General features: G+C 45.2%; 1 protein-coding gene across 1 annotated transcript in view; it reads left to right on the top strand.

Annotated features, from left to right (window-relative positions):
* The window catches only part of LOC106813629 (high affinity cAMP-specific 3',5'-cyclic phosphodiesterase 7A-like), a 63,787-nt gene that overhangs the window by 33,586 nt on the left and 8,432 nt on the right, over nt 1–21,769 (top strand). Inside the window, exons 3-5 of the mRNA XM_014817816.1 lie at nt 10,976–11,065; nt 18,939–19,148; nt 19,783–19,878. Of these exons, the coding sequence (XP_014673302.1) occupies nt 10,976–11,065; nt 18,939–19,148; nt 19,783–19,878 (396 nt within the window). The remainder of the gene's footprint in view (nt 1–10,975; nt 11,066–18,938; nt 19,149–19,782; nt 19,879–21,769) is intronic.

Here is a 21,769-nt window from a genome sequence, read left to right on the forward strand (position 1 = left end):
TGTATATCTCTCTCTCTCTCTCACTCTCTCTCTCTCTCTCTCTCACTCTCTCTCTCTCTCTCTCTCTCTCTCTCTCTCTCTCTCTCTCTCTCTCTCTCTCTCTCTCTCTCTCTCTCTCTCTCTCTCTCTCTCTCTCTCTCTCTCTCTCTCTCTCTCTCTCTCTCTCTCTCCTCCTACCTCTCTCTCACTCTCTCTCTGTGCGTGTGTGCTCCCCTTCTTTCTCCCAAGTGGTTTCCCGTCTTATTTTTAGTCTCCAGCTACATATATATTTATAGACTTTACACATATTCATAGGAAATTTCCCAACTGCCAACTTAAAAAGATTTTTATCAAAAAGGGTGATAATGGGTAACTCCGTTAAATGCATTTAGTCGGTCTTCATTTATTAAGCCAAGCAGTGTATAGGAGTATGTGAACTAGGATTACTCAACGACTACAGGTGCTAGTCACTATAATGAACGAGGCTTCATCTTGTGAAACAGCTGTCTGCTACATCCATGACTCTTTACGATGCATGCAGCGTGCTATTTAGCAGATAATATAGACACGTATTAACATTAATTTCACCTAGCGAGCCTAACGTAAGAAATCGGTCAACCATTGAACGTCTTGAGTAAAGAAACCCTTGACTGTTATCATATGATCTGTGTTCCGCCTCATGCAGGCAATACTTGAAATTCAGGTTTTTGCACCCCTCGAAATATAATCTGGCAATGAATTAATTGGGAAACATTTTCCTAGCCGTGGCATTAGTTGCCGTGGTAATTAATTTACGAGTATAAATAACCAGACTCACTCGTCATCGTATGGTCTATGAGATGTGACATTGAGCGGCGATCCGTCGTGCTGCTAATAGATAACTAATTAAGTATAATCTTGACGAATTTCTTCAGCTGCCACGGTTGTTATACGTTAAATAATATTTTAACTCTATTATTAGACTAAATGTTAATTAATAGTTAAACAAATCCGACTGTGTATGGAAACTGCTCCAGCATCTGCTCTACTCAAGAGTGACTGTCCCTATTATCTACTTCTGATATATATATATATATGTATATATATATATACACACGTACATACATACATACGTACGTACGTACGCACGCACGCACGCACGCCCGCACGAACGCACGCACGCACGCACGCACAGACATGTGTATGTATGTGTGTGTGTATGCGTGCGTGCGTGCGTGCGTGTGTGCGTGTGTGTATTATTATTATTATTATTATTATTATTATTATTATTATGTTATTTATTTATTTGAAAATGCGCTTACATCACCGACCAGCCCACCATGAAATCAAATCATTAGCACATAATCCTTTATGGGACATCAACTCTAAGTAAGTAAAGGGTTTTTGCGCCCTTGATGAAATGCAAGCTTGCTGCCTCCTATTTATAACGCAGGTCATGTCGTATCGCCTGTTTCTCTTTCGATACAACCGATAAGGAGCAGCGCGAACAAACTCGACCGTAAGTAAGAGAATCTGCGCAACTGATGAGCCGCATGAGGCTCGAGTGCCTGCATGCTCTGTCCGCACAAGCTCAATTTGTTTCATTTCGGGTTTCCATGGCAACGGGAGAGAACCGAGCACACGCGCAAGTGGCTTGCTAACTTTTTGCGTGCTTTCTCTTGATTCGCGCGGCTCCACTTTAATACTGTTTCCTACCTTCGTCAAAGCTGACGCAAACAGAAATCTGCTGTAGGCGTGAAATGTCGCGTGGCGTTGATACATGTAAATGTTTATGAACTGGTCCACGTTGTAGCAGCGAGTGCAAGCTGTGCGCATCATTTGTCTGTGCATATCGCCGTGAAGTCGCGCAGGCGCACGCACGCACGCACGCACGCACGCACGCGCACGCACGCGCGCATTCATGTGACGCAAATACATATAACTAACGCACGTAGGCACGCAGGCCTGCATAATATACGAACGCGGACGCTTATCCGACGTGTAAATGCACAGGAATAGCACAGGCATGCATGCAGGCGTGGATAACACGCGCATATGTGCGCGGCGTGTATAACATGCATGCGCGCGCACGCACACGCACACAAGTACATGCACACGTTTAGTCCACGGGCCAGACCACATTATCAGTCGCACGTTGAGATACAAATTCTGAGTGGCATGATATAAAAGCTTGTCTTATTGTATTTAAAAAATTTAAATGACGGCCATCGAAACTGAGTAGATTTCCTGAATATTTTTTTTATTTCCAAATTTTGCTTTCAGTTTTCTGCTATGAAGGCAATGTTTGAGGGGCGTGACGACCGATGGCGGCTGTAATAGGTCGTTATCGCGTCGCTCCTCCTTCACCTCGTTACAATCATATTGACGCGCCCGCGTCTAGTGTTTCAATTCGATTTCACGAGCTTGCCTTCCGCAAGGTTTACTCGCGCGTACATTCCCCGCCGAGCCGGATTGAGCGTCGCCGAGCCGGACCGAGCGTCGCCGAGCCGGACCGAGAGTCGCCGAGCCGGACCGAGCGTCGCCGAGCCGGACCGAGCGTCGCCGAGCCGGACCGAGCGTCGCCGAGCGGAATCCCGTTTCGACGGGAGTGTGAGATGGTGACGGTGCGGAAACTCCATGCTCGCCGACAAACCACACAAAAAATCAATCTTCTTCGCCGCAAAAAAAATTCGTCGGTCATTATTTTGCCGAGAGTTGTCCGCGCCTTGCATCTCCCCGTAGCCGAGTTACCGCAGCGCGCACCTATAGCGCTCATTCAGCAGCACGATAGAAGCGCGAGCCGGAGCGAGCAGGTAATATAACTGCTGCTGCGCCTAATGATACCCTGCGCCGACGCGACGGGTAGCTGCGGTTGCAGCGGCGCCTGCGGTGGCGGCGGCGGCTGGGGGTACATGTAATTACTTACTAGATCTTACCGACTGTTAACCTAGCGTATACGCCCGCTGCGTAGTGATATATATATATATATATATCAGTATAACGTATATATACATATACTAATACCAAGTGGTTACTTAGTTGCTTCTGATGGTTGATAGTGAACCGCTTAGCCTTTAGCGATAGCAATTGCGACCGACTTACCGACACTGTGCGGCATGAGCGGTGTTTGCGCGCAGTCTAAAAGAACTGAATGGAAAAAACCGACCGTTTTACACGCTGGGAGGGTTTCGCAGGAAGCAGAGGGAAAAAACATTTTCTACCCGGCGCACATCACTCTGTTTGACAATGAAAATTTGATACGATATCCGGATTCGTTGATTCACTCGTGACCTGCTACAATACCTGTCTGTTGTGCTGCAAGGCATATGGCATCCGAAACGTTCAGCTAAATAAAAATGGCCTGTAGGTAAAATCCCATGTCTTCGATAATGTTATGGAAGTTTATTGGAATCCGACTCGGTAACAGCTTTCACTACTCACTGTTCATCTATCACCGACGTCTCTGCGGCGCATCGCAATTAAGAGAAGCGTCACTGCTCGCTGCTAAAGTTATCCAGCTTCGTTCCCAAAAGGTATAGCCATAACAGATAAATCCCTACCGCGCAAATGTTTTTGCCTGCACGCGCAAACGCGCAGTGTTTAAGGAAATATCTGAACATAATACCAAGAGCGTATAAAAACTTCTTTTCTTTCTGTAAAAAACTTAGAGAGTTCATGTTGTTTGTGTTCTCTTATTCATGTTGTTTGTGCACAGCGCGGGCGTGCGGTGTACTTGCGTGTTGCAGATGAGCATTTGACTGGCATTTACAGGTGATTATAGGCGAAATAGAGTATAGAGAAACTTTTACTTTGGTACATTTCGTGTTTATTTACCATTTTTTATTTTTATTGAGACGTTCCAAGTGCCTGTGGTGCAGTTAGGCGTTTTTTATCGCGCGCGATGGTGGTGCAGTCTGGCGGGCGATCGCTGTAGTTTTTCAGACTGTAATGCAATCACGGCTGTGCATTCTTCGCGCGTCTATCGTGGTGAGTGCTCCGGGCAGGATATCTGATTGAAATAGAAGTATGCGTTGCAAATTGCTCGCATTCTGTCCCACCTTTTTTCTCATCGATCTTTGTTATCTGTATGGTTTTTCTATAGTATATTCGGCTGAGAAATGTCGATGGATCTGAGATGGTAAACAGGGCAATTCACGATCGATGTTGACTGATTAGTGCCGTAGCGAGCATAAGTTTTTGCAAGGCGCGGGAGTCTTATTATAGGTGTAGTATGATAGACACTAAGACTACGTCTGCTCGGGCGCGTGCGCATGCCCTGATGGATACACCGCTTCCCGCAGTATGATACGCTTGTCTCCACAGTGATACCTCTGCGAAATGTACGCGGACTAGGTCGAGTTGACAAGGATGTTCGTTAATGAGAAATCTTTGACACGCGCCTGTATATCCGGCTGATAACCCACCGAGGTTGTAAACAACAATGATGAGGCGATACTATTTTGTACTCATCGAAACAACCTATTTTTGCCACGCGTCATCCGGCAATCTACTTAGTAGTATGGTGGCGCTAATGCAGTCGTCAATCCACGCCACTGCTGTACACATAGCCACAGTCATAACCACGAGCGCAGTCACTGCCTCGGCCATATCCAAAGCCACAGATTTAGAAGCCATAGTCATAACTGAGGCAGAAATAAGTCCTAGCCATTACTACAAGCATATGCGCAGCCACATGCATAGCCGTAACTAAATCATGGACATAACTACCGCCATAACCTTACCCATTAAAAACAATCAGAAGCGTATTTGTGTAACTGAACCTACGCATAGCTAACATCTGTCCATATAGCAGCCATGACTAAACCCACACATAGCTAACTCCTACCCATAGCAGCAGCGATAACTAAACCCACTCATAGCTAACTCCTACCCATATAGCAGCAGCCATGACTAAACCCACTCATAGCTAACTCCTACCCATATAGCAGCAGCCATGACTAAACCCACTCATAGCTAACTCCTACCCATACCAGCAGCCATGACTAAACCCACTCATAGCTAACTCCTACTCATATAGCAGCAGCCATGACTAAACCCACTCATAGCTAACTCCTACCCATAGCAGCAGCCATGACTAAACCCACTCGTAGCTAACTCCTACCCATACCAGCAGCCATGACTAAACCCACTCATAGCTAACTCCTACCCATATAGCAGCAGCCATGACTAAACCCACTCATAGCTAACTCCTACCCATAGCAGCAGCCATGACTAAACCCACTCATAGCTAACTCCTACCCATAGCGGCAGTCATGACTAAACCCACTCATAGCTAACTCCTACCCATAGCGGCAGTCATGACTAAACCCACTCATAGCTAACTCCTACCCATAGCAGCAGGCTATGACTAAAACCCACATAGTAAACTCTCCATATAGCGCAACCTGTACTAAACCCCTCAGTGCTAAAGCTCTACCAGCACAGCCATGACTCAAACATCGGGCAGCTAACTCGGTACCCATCAGGGCGCGCGCGGGGGGAGGACTAAACCACTCATCTAGCTTACTCCTAACCCCATCATACGGCAGCAGCCACTGAGCGCTAAACCCTCATCCAGCGTAACTCCCTATACCATGAGCAGAAGCGATGAATAAACCCACTCATTAGCTAACCTCCTGACCCATCGATACCAGCAGCCATGACTAAACCCCACTCATAGCTAAGCTCCTCCATATAGCAAGGGCAGCCTGACTAAACGCCTCGTAGCTAACCGCCTTACCATCAGCAGCAGCCATCGACTAAGAAACCCACTCAAAGCTAACCTCCTACCGCATATATAGCAGGCCATGACTAACCCAACTCGTAGCTAACTCCTAACCCATAGCCAGAGCAGCGATAACCTAAACCACTCTATAGCTAACTCTACCCATAACGCGCTGACTCAACCCAAGCTCGTACTAACTCCTAAACCCCTAACGCAGCCAATGACGTAAACCCACTCATAGCTAACTCTACCATGATAGCAGCAAGCATCGACTAAACCCACTCATAGTTAGTAACTCTTACCCATATAGCAGGGCTGTGCTGTGTGTCAGCCATACTAAACCACTCATAGCTAACTCCTACCCATCGATAGCACAAGCCATTGACTAAACCATCATCCAGTCTAACTCTAAACGCCATATAGCAGCAACCATGACTAAACCCACTCATACTGCTCCTAACCCGATATAGCAAGCAGCCATGACTAAACCCCTCATGCAGCTTGAACTCCTACCTCATCATAGCCAGCACCATGATAAAACCCGCACTCGTAGCTAACTCTTACCGCATATAGAAGCGTCAGCCATGACGTAAGACCATACATAGCTTTAAGTCCTACCCATGATAGCACGCCATGAACTACCCACTCATAGCATACTCCTACCCATATAGGCAGCAGCCATGACTAAAACTCACTTCATAGCTAACTCGCACGCGCATCATAGCAGCAGCCATGACTAACCACTCGTCTAGCTAACTCGTACCCATACCAGCAGGCCATGACTAAACCACTCGTAAGCTAACTCTTACCCATATTCATCAGCAGGCCGAGTGACTAAACCCCACCAGTAGCTAACTTCCCTAACATATAGCAGCAGCCGAGACAACCCCTCCATAGCTAATCCTACCCGATATCAGCGCAGCCATGACTAAACCTCACATAGCTCAACTCCTACCCATCAGCAGCAGCGATGACCAACCCACTCATAAGCTAACTCCTAGGCCCATACAGCCAGCCATGACGTAGAACCCACTCGTTCGCTAACTGCCTACCATATAGCAGGCAGCCATTGCACTAAACCCACTCGTGAGCTAACTCCTACCCATACCAGCAGCCTATGACTAATACCCACTCATACTAACTTCCTAAGCCATTAGCAGCGCAGCCATGACTAAACCCACTCGTAGCTAACTCTTTACCCATGATCATCAGCAGCGATGATAAACCCACACAATAGCTACCTCCTACCCGATAGCTAGCAGCGATAAGCTAAACCCACTCATATGAGCTAACTCCTACGCATATAGGCAGCAGCCATGACTAGAACCCACACAATAGCTAACTGCCTACCTCATAGCATGCAGCGATAACTAAACCCACTCAATATGCTAACGTCCTCCGCCATCATAGCAGGCACCGATGACTAAACGGCCAGCTCATAGCTACTCCTACCCATAGCACAGCGATAACTAAACCACTCATCGCTACTTCATACGCATATACAAGCAGCATGACTAAACCCACTCATAGCTAACTCCTACCGCATAGCAGCAGCGGATAACTAAACCAGCTCATAGCTAACCTCCTACCTCATATAGCAGCAGCCATTGACTAAACCCACCATGCTAACTGCCTACCTGCATAATACCAGCAGCGCATGACTAAACCCACTCATGAGCTAACTCCTACATTATACCGAGCCACCATGACGCTAACCACTCGAGCTAACTCCCTACGCCATCAAGCAAGCAGCCATGACTAAACCGCACTCGTACTAACTGCCTTACCATTTATAGCAGCGCCATGTACTAAACCACTCGTAGCTACGGCGCTACCCATAGCAGCGAGGACATGACTAACCACTCGTAGCTAACTGCCTACTCCATATAGCAGCAGCCATGACTAAACCCACTCGTTAGCCTAACTCCTACCCATATAGCAGCAGCCATGACTAAACCAGCTCATAGCTAAACTCCTACCTCATATAGCAGCAGCTATGCCTAAACCCACTCGTCACTAACTCCTACCCATCATAGCAGCAGCCATGCGACTAAACATCACCTCATAGCTAACTCCTACGCGCATAGCCGCAGCCAGGACTAAACCGCACTCGTAGCTAACATCTACCCATACCAGCAGCCATTGACTAAAACCCACCGAGCTAACTCCTACCCATATAGCAGCAAAGCCCCCCCCCCCCAAAAAAATGAGGAACTAAACCCAATCATCGTAGCTAACTCCTACCCCAATATAGGCAGCAGCCCATGACTAAACCCACTCATAGCCTAACTCCATACCCATAGCAGCAGTCATGACTAAACTCCACTCATAGCTAACTCCTACCCATCAGCATCAAGCCATGGACTAAACCCTCGTAGCTAACTCTAACCCATATACACGCAGCCGATGACTAACCCACTCGTACTAACCTCCTATCCATTAGCAGCGCAGCGCATGACTGAAACCCACTCGTCAGCTGACTCCTACCCATTATAGCAGTCAGCCATGACTAAACCGACATCCTCGTGCTAGACTCTAACCATAGCAGCAGCCATGACTTAAACCCACTGCGATAGCTAACTGCCTACCCATATAGCCAGCAGCCATTGAACTAAACCCGCCACTCATAGCTAATTAACGTTCCTACCCATAACCAGCAGCCATGACTAAACCCACTCATAGCTAACTCCTACCCATACCAGCAGCCATGACTAAACCCACCAATAGCTAACTCCTACTCATAGCACAGCGATGACTAAACCGGCGGGTGCATCGTAACCGGGGTAACGTTTGGAATGAATAGCACGCTCCCGCCTGCGGGCTTGCCGCGCTCGCTCACAGCGGCCTGTTAGTTCCTGCTTGCAGCGAGCGTGTGCCTGTACATGACACGCGCGCGCAGAGGGAGGGGGCAATGTTGTTGTTTTACGTCGGCACGGTAGCTGTGCTTTCCTCATCACCCGCCGGTGATCATCATCATCACCATCATCGTCATCGTCTTCGTCCAATGTTGATCGCAGGCGCATGGCGTAATATAAATAGCAGCGTGCCCCGGTTCTGCTGTTTGCTGGGGGCTATCAGTGGGCTTCATAGCGCGCGCACACACGCACGTACACACGCACGCACGTAGACGCGCACGCGCGCACATACGCACGCGTCCACACACGCACACACCCAAACGCAAAAGCGCGCGCGCGCACACGCACACGCACGCACATACACACGCTCTCGGGTCGCGATGTCTCACTGGCATCCGCAGAGCGGAGACCTGATGACTTGATTTCCATCCGACTCTAGTATGCGTGCGCCGCGCGCCTGTGTGAGTTAGACATATTTCAGTGGTAGTCCTGACAGGCACTGTGCGTGACGTTTGTAGTCACACTATAAACCAGACGCGTTGTGAAACGCTGATCGGTGACGTACCGGCCTCGCTTGCTTCTCGTGCTAGTACTGCAGTTTCTACTGATCGAATGCTGCTGTTTTGATGCCGGTTCGCGAAAGACAGACGGTACGATGTGGTGTGCGTGAGTAACAGAGAATTCTGCAAGTACGGCGGGCCGTGATAGTGTTGACATGAACGGGATGATGTTATTCAAAGAACTCTCGAGTGATGCTGCGGAAACCATGTGCTCTGTTAAGCACACAGTCACTGAACTCTCACGCGGTAAGTTCTAGAATCAGTCACAGGGGAGTGCTGCAGAATACATCTGGTTGCTGGAGAACAATGTTTTTATAGTTGGTGGTTTTGTTATTTTTAATTTGTGGTGGCAAAGCGTGCCGGTAGCAGTAATTTCTGCGCGGCATTAGAATTGGCACGAAAGTAATTTTGAAATATTTTGTTTAATTTTGTTTCGGCGTGACTGATTGGCTGACTTGCGACATTTCGCTGTGAATTAGTTAGTTCCATTCTCGTAATACTAACTTTCCGAATTGCGATGATTGATTGTAACAGTTCGTCAGATATGAAATAAATCGCCTGATATAGTTAGTATGCAGCATATAAAATGTGTCTCATTTACACATACGCGACTTAACCGGACGTAAGGTTAGCGTAACGTTAGCTCAATCACTATGGCATTCATTACTTCACATTATGCCCCAATGAGTCTATAGTGCTAGACATAGCTGTGTTGTTAGAGTGAATAGCATACTCGTGAACTTATCGCGCCTAAACTGTGAGGCAGACGCGGAAGCCACACAACCTCAGTCACCAAATGTCAGTATTATGGTTATTGTAATGGGTTTAGTAAATACTTAATTTAACCGACGTATCAGAGGTGTGGAAGACCGAGCATGCGCAGATGAAGGTGAATACGTAGGACGTAACCACAGTGATATGCAACATGTTCGCAGACAACATAAACAACAATTTTACATAAGATATCATCGATCGAAGCAGTATGTCTCCGCGACAGCTATTAAAGGTTAGCTTTAAAGTGAAATCCTAATATACTAGTGAATAAGTTGCAAGTCACACGTTTTAATTTTGCAACTATACTCTCGGTTTTGCCAATTATGCGGCATCCTGACGTGCAATGCCTGAAGTGACTTGACACACGCGCGCCTGCCTGCCTGCCTGCCTGTCTGCCTGACCTACTAGTACACGGCTGCGTGGCTGCGTGTGCATGAATGTGTGCATGCGTGTGTGAGTTTGTGCAAATGTCGATGTTACGGGGCAGTAAAAAGTAAACGAAATGTAACCAGAGCAGCGATATTTACATTCCGTTCGCCCCTGGAAAGTAAAACACTCTATGGCTGGCTTAGGGTTTTTTGGGACGAAAGAAAATAAATAGGCGCCACCTGACTGCGGCAACTAATGGCATGGAGTAACCAGTAGTAATCTGATGCTCTAGTATGACCGGAAGGAGCTGAGAGCTCGACGGAAATGTGTGAAATTGTCGTGTCGTCAGTGGTCAACTTGTATAATCTTTTAAACACGTGTTTCGGGGTGGATGCGGGACATATAAGGCCGATAGCACTGGGTGGAGGGAGCGTGGACGTGGCTGTATGTAGTAAGACAGAGGGCGATGCCATTGGATTTGTGCGTTAGTGAAAGCGTGTATATTGTGTCATATTGTAGCTGTTTATTGCCATTGTTGTCGATCCATTAGTCCTTTGTTAGCATTCATTATCAACGCCATTGGACTACTGGGCAATCTCCTGACCTCATTGAGTCAGTTAAAACGAAAGTCAGCGTTGGCTTTGTTACACGATGGGTATGAAATCTATTGTGTAGGCTAAAACCGTTCTTATTGGGATCGGATAATATTAATGCTATTTTTCGTTATTGCTCAGGTGATGTTAAAGGAAGGGAAAGGCCTGAGCAACAGCAAAAGGAGCATAGGCACCCTGCACTGACCTCAGAAGATAACAAACTGATAAATGGTGAGCCGGAAGTCTACACTTATTTCATTTCAGCAGTAATGTTTAACATTACAGGTGAGCAGTAATGTCTAACATTACAGGTGAGCAGTAATATCTAACATTACAGGTGAGCAGTAATATCTAACATTACAGGTGAGCAGTAATATCTAACATTACAGGTGCAGCAGTATGTTTAACATTACAGTCCCTGTGAAGCAGGTAATGATCTAACAGTTACAGGGATGAGCAGCTAATGATCTAACATTACAGGTAGCAGAATATCTAAAATACAGTGTGAGCGTATGTCTAACATTACTAGTGAGAGCAGTAATATCTAAACATTACAGCAGTGCAGCAGTAATGTCTAAACATTACAGCGTGAGCAGTAATGCTCTAACATTACAGGTGAGCAGTAATATCTAACATTACAGGTGAGCAATAATTGTCTAACATTACATCGTGAGCAGTAATGTCTAACCATTACAGGTGAGCAGTAATTCTAACACTTTACAGTGAGCAGTAATATCTAACATTACAGTGTAGCAGTATTAATGTCTACATCTACAGGTGAGCAGTAATGTCGTAAATACAGCGTTGCAGCAGTAATCTTAACATTACAGTGTGGAGCAGTAATCGTCTAACATTGCCGTGCAGCAGTAATGTCTAACATTACAGGTGAGCAGTAATATCTAACATTACAGGTGAGCAGTAATATCTAACATTACAGGTGAGCAGTAATATCTAACATTACAGGTGAGCAGTAATGTCTAACATTACAGGTAAGCAGTATGTCCGTGGTCCTAGGCTCAAAGGACAGACGCAACAGTCACTTCTGCTTATCGCACGTTTGACGCCAACGTTTTCTCGCAGAAGCTACATTGTCATTTTAGTTATTTAATGTTTAGCCACGGGACACGGGACACGGTTGTGAAAGCAGCTAATGAACTAGCAGATTCATTCATAAATAAATACACGAAATTGGCATGCTGCGCAAGTGAACTAGATACTATGGAATTTTCATGTTTATTTTAACGCTGTTATGAGATCTAGGTTGTTCAAAAACATGAATTTTTGGGACCGACGCGTGAGCATTTTTTACGATTTATCTTGTAATAATTCGCAGCTGATATGCTGGTAGTTGAGATAATGTGGCAATATAATATTACAAAGAATGTCACAAGTTTTTACCATAGGTGTATGGAGAGAAACTTTCTAAGATATGTTGGAGTGAAGCGATGATGTCTTAGAGAGAGTCGTAGTGTCGCCGGTTATTTTCGTATGTGAATGGCAGAGTTTATTTTGATCTGCATATTCGCAGTTAACCTGATATAGGACCGATCTGCTTAAATATGTGGCACAAGGGCAATAGATGGCTTAGCGGGAAAATGGTTCAAATTATGCAAGGGGCCCTAGCTGTTATTTATTATCTTTGCTTGGCTTCCAGTCAAATATTCTTTCATAATAGATGGCAAATTTGAGAGGGCATATAAAACTCACACAGAAGGTGAAGATTTCATTTGGTCAGTAGACGATTTTCATGGTTTTTCGTGCAATTGTAAATTGGACATGTAACAGTTTTTTCGTTTAGAGACGTCTTTTTTTGCTTACAACCTAAAAATGATTATATTGAATTTTGCCTGTCTACTGTCTAGTCAAAATAACTAAAGTTCTAAAGCCTGTCATTAGCGTTAATATAAAGCGGAATGCCAGCTGTGGTTGTGATGTGATAATTTTCATCACGTTAGAGTTAATGCATTGATTAAATGTAAACTAGATGTTTTATTATCAACAATTTATTATTCAGCCTGTTTCATTATTTGCGTCTACCTATTTTTTATCCTTCACTAACCGTCTCTTTTCAGTGTCTGTTCCACTAATATCAGTTTATGCACAATTATGGGTGCTGGGTTTGTTTATAATAATAATAATAATAATAATAATAATAATAATAATAATAATAATAATATATCAATAGTTCAAACAAAATTCGCTTTACCAAGTTACCAGGTAGTACACAGTTTAGAGAAGTAGGCCGCAGGTTATCAATTACGTTTGATAATGGAACGACTTCTAGGGTGGTAGTCCCGTTGCAAAGTGGCGCCTTGGAATCAGATATTCGTATAGTTTTCACAGAAATTTACCAACAACAGCTCTTAACCAGTGTACTATAGCAAAAGCCTTTTTCATATCCTTTACGTCTGACAGAGGTGACTGTTCTGGCGCATGTTCTGTGGCGACTTAGCTCAGAAAAAAAACATTCACGCTGGTTGGACTCTGAACGGTTTCCTTTTATTCTGAGAATTTACTTGCATTCTGTGTGAAACATACCGCTGACCTTTAATATTCGCTAGGTGGCGTGATCGATAATTCACTCTAAGACGGAGACCAGTCTTCACTTCAAGCTACGAAATCTATAGTTAGCCATAACCGAATCTAGGTTTGCAAATGCAAAGACATCTAGAATTTTGCCATAACTGATTCTCGGCTTTCGATTGCGGCTAAGACGTATACATGCAGGTAATGACTTGATAAGAGAGACCAGCTCCTAGGTAAAGTTGCGACATCTGTATGTTAGCATAATGGAGACGAGGACGAGTTGACGTTAGGATCTATTGCGACGCACGCTATTGAGACGCACATCTAGATAAAGCCAAGACATGTGCATTGGGAGATAATTGCGACCAGGCTGATACCTCTACGTTGAAGCATAATTTAAATCAACTGCGAAGTGTAACTACACGTAAACACATCTATATGCACCCACGCACACGCAGATACACGCGCGCGTGCACACTCACTTCGGGTGCTCATCTGCTCTGTCGGGCGGTCGACAGATAGATATAGACCTATACCTAGGTATAGACGATATAGAGATGGTACCATAGATTTCTGTTACCACGTACACCTATACATACACAACGTGTGGTTTATTATGCACAGAGCTATGCAACTACTATGTGAGCGTTTTTCAAATCATTTTTTAAATTAGTTTTTGCTTGATATATAAGATACTGCTTGCACAATGATGCTGTGAAAGTGATCATTCGTGAGGAGTATCTCTATCACTGCGGGGAACTGCAGACTCGGTATCCATAACACGACGTCCGCATGCATTACCGTACCTGCTTTTCATTTTCACAAGTGTCGAGAGTACAGCGGTTCTCATTTTGTCCAATTTTCTGTAATTACTTCTTCGAAAGCACAAGCGGGAGTCTCGTGCAGAAAGCCGTGGGGATGGTTTCAGAAATACTTTTGAAATCACACACAAGGTTCTAACGTTGCCTCAGATGGATCGAACACTCAGCGAACTGCTGACATGCAATACAGCAAAGCACCATTATTTCACGTAATCAAAAGACGTTGGTGTCTTATTCTAAAGCACTAAGCCAAGAAGCAAGTTTTCTAATATTCCAACAAAACGCATATATATATATATATCAGGGGTTAATAATGACAAAGTACACCATGGGGACATTTGCTGGACTTATTATGAGCCCCATCCCCTTACCGCCACACCCGCCCCTCCCCCGCCACACTCCCATCTCCCCCACCACACCCGCAAGGTATGTACTGCTGCAGTCTGTCTGCTGTCTTTAATCAACCGCCGCATTCGATGATTGCTTTGTTAATAACTTGGTCCTAATTTGTTCAATTTTTCCTTTTGTGGATCAGGCGCCTTTTTTATATAATAGTCTGGATAAACATGTTAGCAAAGGGTTAGCTACGTGTGTCTGTGATACACGGCAACGCTCTGCTATTGACGCGTTGCGGCCAGGCAGTTGCGCCAAGTACATTTATGGTCGTACAAGTTGCGTATTGTAGTCTTCCGGCTAGTCTACTAGATTTGATCAGCCTTCACTTTTCGAATAGGCAGTGGTCGTTTACAAATTCGGCGCCGGCGGTTCTTTCGCTGCATGTCCCTTTGTGCTCTATCTGAACTGTTTCACGCGGCGGTTGCGCTGCGTGCGCGAAAATTGTTGCCACGGGCCTGTTTCCGGTTTTCTGGTAATTATTGTCATAGCAACCGAGTTAGCGTTGCTCTACTGCTTGATTCTGCGCGAAACGCGTTGCAAGTGTTTTTCGCATTTTACACCCCGTGGAGCAATATCGCTGTATGTGGCAGCCACACATTCGTATCACGTTTTCAGCTGAAGCATTTGAAAAGAATGCAAGGAAAGTGCGGCCATTTTTATTTACGATTTCGTTATCCTTCCCCGCAACATTTTCTATCGCTGTAGGCTTGCGTGGTTACAAAATCAAGTAACCAACGCTGTCGGCTCGTACTAATCAGAATGCAACGGCGAGTCTCTCGTGGCAACTCGTTTCACTGAAAAACAAATTCCATCGGTTTTCTTTTTAACGTATTACCCTGTTACCTTCTGTTGGTAAGCATAATGGATCAACGTGACTCAGATGTTTTTTTCTATGTGGATTTGGCTCGAATTCAATCGTATTTGGTGTGAGCACAGCTGTAGGTTTGATTACAGGCATACTTTGTTTGCCCTAGAACCAGGGGTGATGTATACTGTATAGGCATCCTATGCTGACCACAAACCTAACCATAATCCGGACACTAACCTTAACGCTAATGATAACCCTAACACTAACCCTAACACTAACCTAACCCCAATCACAAACCCTAACCCGATCCCAAACCCTAACGCTAACCCTAATCCTAACACTGAACCTAACTCTAATCCTAACCTAACCCTAACGCCATCCTTAATCCTAACACCAACCCTAACCTACTCACAATCCCAAACGCTAACCCTAACACTAACCCTAACCCTAATCCTAAGACTAAACCTAACTCCAATCCTAACCCCAGTACTAATTCTATCCCAGCTGCACACTAACCTTAATTCTAATTCTGACCATATATTATATTAGTCTATCGCGTTTAATAGTCTTTCCAATATCTACCCAATCTAAGTCATGGTATGACATTTGGCTGCAGCTGAGTGTCTGCTACTCCTTTCGTTACCCTCGTGTTCATATGCCCTTTAACGAAATCAATCGATCTCAATTTATCATTCGAGAGTTTGGTTAGTAGATTATGAGATACATCCTTCGCATGTGAGTAGTTTCATTGGTTAGAACACGAGACCTAACAGCTATATATCCTACTAATACCTCCGATGAATCGCGGCATTTTATGTTACGTACGAATAAGAGAGACGACAAGAGAGATGAAATATTCATAGAGTCACTCAGTAAGAGTTACTGGCCAGCGAAGCTTCGCTATAACGTGAAGTGTTAGCTATCCATTGTTGTTCCTTGCTGCGTTTCAACGTTAAGTGTCTGCTGTTCATTGTTGTTCCTTGCTGCGTTTCAACGTAAAGTGTTAGCTGTCCATTGTTGTTCTTTGCTGCGTTTCAACGTAAAGTGTTAGCTGTTCATTGTTGTTTCTTGCTGCGTTTGAACGTGAAGTGACAGATATCCATTGTTGTTCCTTGCTGCGTTTGAACGTGAAGTGTTAGCTATCCATTGTTGTTCCTTGCTGCGTTTCAACGTGAAGTGTCACTGTGTTAGCTATCCATTGGTGTTCCTTGCTGCGTTTCAACGTGAAGTGTTAGCTGTCCATTGTTGTTCCTTGCTGCGTTTCAACGTGAAGTGTTAAGCCCGGCGCACACGTGAGTAATTTTACTCAAGTAAAATGACGCATGAGTCATTTTACTCACGCGTCATATTTTCAGCATTCGCCGCACACGTGAGTAAAATTACTCAAGGTATAAGTGGTAATGCAGATCACGTGACTGCGCGCAGCCAATACTGGGCGCACGATGATTTAAACGCATGCGCTGTGAGTACCAGTCTTGAGTAAATTTACTCAGCGCACGCGCACACGTTGAGTAAAATGACGCATGAGTCAAAAATTATTAAACACGTTTGATATTGAGTAAAATGACGCATGCGTCAAATTACTCAACGAAAATCCGCCGCACACGCGAGTAAAATGACGCATGCGTCAAATTACTCAACGAAAATCCGCCGCACACGTGAGTAAAATGACGCATGCGTCAAATTACTCAACGAAAATCCGCCGCACACGTGAGTAAAATGACTCATGCGTAATTTTACTTGAATAAAACTTCTCACGTATGCGCCGAGCTTTAGCTGTCCATTGTTGTTCCTTGCTGCATTTCAACGTGAAGTGTTAGCTGTCCATTGTTGATCCTTGCTGCGTTTCAACACTGCCACAGTACAGAGGTCAGGAACGACGACCCACTGATCAGCGTGCTTACTAAGGGCAGCATTCACATGTACGTTCGTGAGTGAAATTCACCGAGAATGCTTTAGAACGCCTACAGTAAACTCGGAGCGGGAATGACCGACTGGCCATGGATTTTTCAGCCGGCCCTCAGATGCTTTGCGATGTATTGAGACATTACGGTTTGTATCGAGAACTCAGTCTGTATACTCATTGATTGAGAACACTGCGCTTGCTGTCGTCGTTTCGGATAGAGAACGGACAACGGTCTGTATCTGTTAGTTAGGTAGTCAAGTGCGCCTACCGAATGCCCGGGATCCAACCAGCGTTTGGCGTCACTGGTACCCGCTGATACGTGCGGTGGTATTTCACATTGTGCATCTATGCAATATGCGTAATGATCACCTAACCTGGGTTACCACGCGTTGCGAACACACTATACAGCTATGCTACGCTATACGACGCTATGACAGAATAATCATTTCGTTGACAGGCGTAGTGATTGCGACAACGCTCTGAGACACGTCGCCATTCTTTTTAGAGGATTTAACTTCTTAGATTTTATTTCTGCACTAACTTATACTAGTTTTTCTCTTCAATTCGTGCACATTAATTATTACTAAAATGGTAAAATGTGTCACATTCGCTTGAATGGCATGAATAAAACATTGTGCGTATAATCCGTCGCATGAATAATAAATGTCAGCAAGCGGAGATCTGCTAAGTTCTGTCTCATTGCTGCATAGTCGGCTGGAAAATAATAACATATACATGTCGTGCCTTCCTCATTACCACCGACTGAATAGCTCAGCGAAGAAGAGACATCGGTCATGTGTTGTTGTCGCCGGTTACGCTAACCTTTACCCGAACAAATTATACGGCCGTTGACTCGGTTTTTGCGGTATTCTCACGCGTCCTCTAGTCAGTCGCACAGAAAGCACATAATCAGAGCCGAGACTACTTTTTTACGTGTGGCATGACTCAACCCGATGAACGCAGTGCTTTCATTGAACTCTTTGTACGTTTTTTTTTTCTGTGAACCAGCATACCAAGAATGTATGTGCTGTCAGCGCAGCTTTTGCATCTACATAAACCGAGCTGCGGCACACACAGTTTGTTGATCGTATGATTTGAGACTTGGCTTCCCGTTGCAGCTAATGTCTAACAGAACCTCACGAAATATGCGTCATATAGCACATGCGGACGATGGGGCGGGGGGAAGAAACGGTTCCTAGTATCATGTTATTTCATTATAGAGTTATCTAGCTATTCTCAGCTACTAATATCCCACGCTGTTTAACTTTCCCATCTCTGCTCAGTTTTATCCCTACCATGATTGCGCGTGTGTAGTTTCATTGCCATTTTTGTAACTATAGGTGTTTATATCATGTGATGATGAAGATGTTGATCACATGATGATGAAGATGTTGATCATGTGATGATTAAGGTGTTGATCACATGATCATGAAGATGTTGACCCTGTGATGGTGAAGGTTTTAATGAAGATGTTGATCATGTGATGATGAAGGTGTTGATCACATGATGATGAAGGTGTTGATCACATGATGATGAAGATGTTGATCATGTGATGATCAGTATGTTGATCTTGTGTAGATGGCATTGATCTTGTGATGCTGAGTCGTTATTGATTTTTAACTAATTTGATTGTTCTTTGATTGACAGATATTGACTCGAGGGAGGTGACAAACCGGCTGACTAGTCAATTCCATAGTCTGAATCGTCAGAAGCGCAGTAGATGTCAACCTGGTGACTGCAAAAACTCTGATAGCAATGCTGTGATAGATGAGCATTACCACCAACAGGTGGCGCTATTGCTGAACCATGTCAGCAATTGGAAATTCAACATTTTTATTCTAGACAGGATCACCTATGGTTAGTATGGGTAAACCAGTGAAAAGATGCACAAACAGTTATCGAAAAATTTGCTCATGGTCTAAGGTTTAGCTGTAATTTTTTTTCTCAGATTGACACCTACTGATTTTTCAATGTGAAATTTAAAAAAGAAAGTTTACCAGTGCTGTAAAGTATGCCTTCGGCTGGTTGCACGTGACATGTTTGTCTATGAAGTTTACTACTATTTCGTAAAATGTATTTTTTGATCCTATATTTCTGCCCTCTTATTTAATTTTGCATCTTCGCTGTATCCTGTATGGTAGCATAATTACAACTCAATAACTAATTTTGTTGCCGTTGTGGCCTTGGGAGCAAATTGCAGTCATGCAGGAATCATCTGAATCTAATAGTTTCATCGCCTGCGTCACCGCTGGCTCGTGCATACATTTGCTAACTATATGCTAGAGCGTGGCAGCATTGGCTCAGTAAAACCTCAACGACTGGCTTATACCCCCTTGAAAACAGAGTCTGTGTCATGTTAGATTTATCTAAGGAATCATATGTTATTCTTCTATCCCAAATGCTATTTCCGGATGGAGAGAGAGATTAACGCTGTTAGATTTTTTCCGCATGAATCGTGTAGTTAATCTACAAGAACTGTTTTGCTTTTCAGGTCAGTCGCTGTGGTATATTTGTACGCATCTATTTATTGAGTATGGCCTGGTGCAGCACTTCCATCTTGATTTAACCAAAGTCATGAAATGCTTCTGTAAGTATATATGAGTACGTGCGTTCATGCGGTTTTATCATGATTGCATTTTCACCACTGTCTGTTGACAATCGAGAGAGGTCCTCGAGAGCGTTGATGTGATGTGCTATGGTTGGTGAAGCGTGGGGTGAGTATGTGATGCCACCTTCTCCAGCTTAATTTTTGTACATTTCTGACCCCCTTTGGCTATGTATGAGGCAAAACTATTCTTACCTTGTGCATTATGAACGCAGCGTTATTACACACGCGCACGCACGCGCGCACACACACAGCACGCACACACGCACACACGCACACACGCACACACGCGCACATATAATATCAAGAGCTAATAATCCTTTTAATTATTAGCTCTTGATAGGTGTTATTCGCTCGTGATAATACCACAAGGGCAAGCCAATGTCAGTTTCAAGGATATTCAGTGAGAACTGTTCAGCATTTATATGTCAAGCATAACGTATCTAAACATATGGTTTTCTATAATTCATTCAGAATCGTGATGTTGTAACGTCCTGTGGTACCGACGTTTCCTAACATGTTGTAACCGGGTATAAAGTATTGTAAACTAGTGGTATTGCTATAATATGCACGGGGCAGATCCAATTTTATGTTAGCATCACATATAAACAGTAAAATGTGGTAATATTTATGTCGGTGTTATGATATGTTGTGAGCAGTTATAATTTGATGCTGCCGGCTATAAAATGTTATAATTGTGCTTGCTTTCATTTCCCGTTGCGGGAATTGAGCGCACGAATGTATTTGGAAATTTCATCTCAGCGTTGAACACATTTTCACATTTTCTCGCTAGGCGGGCGCCGTCGCGCGTGTATATGATATGTGACTGCTGTCACAGTTCACACATATCGCTCTTACACGCGGTGATATTGTTACAAGAAGCACAGACGACGGCCGCCTGTCGCCTTTCAACATCCATCTGTTTTCACACATGCATTTTGCCGGGTTTGTAACAAACGATGAGGAAATGTAAGCTGCTCATTTATAGCGCTGAAACACACGGCCGACGCCCCGCTGCGAGGCCGTATGATCAACGCGTGGCCGCGGGTGTGTGCGCTGTATGTGTGTGTGCGTGCGTGCAAGCGTTGGTGTTGTGTACCGATGTGTTTGTATGTGTGTGTGGGTGTGGTGTGCGTATGTGTGTGTTGTGTGTGTGCGTGCATGCAGAGTGTTTGATTGGATGTATGTGCGTGTGTGCTGTACGTGCGTGTGTGTGCGTGTATGTGCGTGTGTACGTGTGTGTGCGTGCGTGTGCGGGTACGTGTGCGTGTGCGTGCGTGCAGTGTGTCACTGTGTGTATATGCGTGTGTGCCGTGTGTGCTGTGCGTGCGTGTGCGTATTTATGTGTGCATGTGTGTGTGCGCGCGCGCGTGCGTGTGTGGTGTGCGCGTGTGCGTGCGTGTGTGGCGTGTGTGGCGTGTGTGGCGTGTGTGGCGTGCGTGTGTGTGTGTGTGCGTGCGTGTGTGGTGTGCGCGTGTGTGTGTGCGTGCGTGTGCGCGTGCGCGTGTGCGTGTGCGTGTGCGTGTGCGTGTGCGTGTGCGTGTGCGTGTACGTGTGCGTGCGTGCGTGTGCGTGTGCGTGCGTGCGTGCGTGTGTGGTGTGCGCGTGTGTGTGCGTGCGTGTGTGATGTGCGCGTGAGTGCGTGCTTGCGTGCGTGTGTGGTGTGTGTGCGTGTGTGCGTGCGTGTGGGATGTGCGCGTGAGTGCGTGCTTGCGTGCGTGTGTGGCGTGTGTGCGTGCGTGCGTGCGTGTGGGATGTGCGCGTGAGTGCGTGCTTGCGTGCGTGTGTGGCGTGTGTGCGTGCGTGCGTGCGTGTGGGATGTGCGCGTGAGTGCGTGCTTGCGTGCGTGTGTGGCGTGTGTGCGTGCGTGCGT

The sequence above is a fragment of the Priapulus caudatus genome, unplaced genomic scaffold, assembly GCF_000485595.1.
Source record: "Priapulus caudatus unplaced genomic scaffold, Priapulus_caudatus-5.0.1 Scaffold24, whole genome shotgun sequence".
Classification (NCBI taxonomy): domain Eukaryota; kingdom Metazoa; phylum Priapulida; class Priapulimorpha; order Priapulimorphida; family Priapulidae; genus Priapulus; species Priapulus caudatus.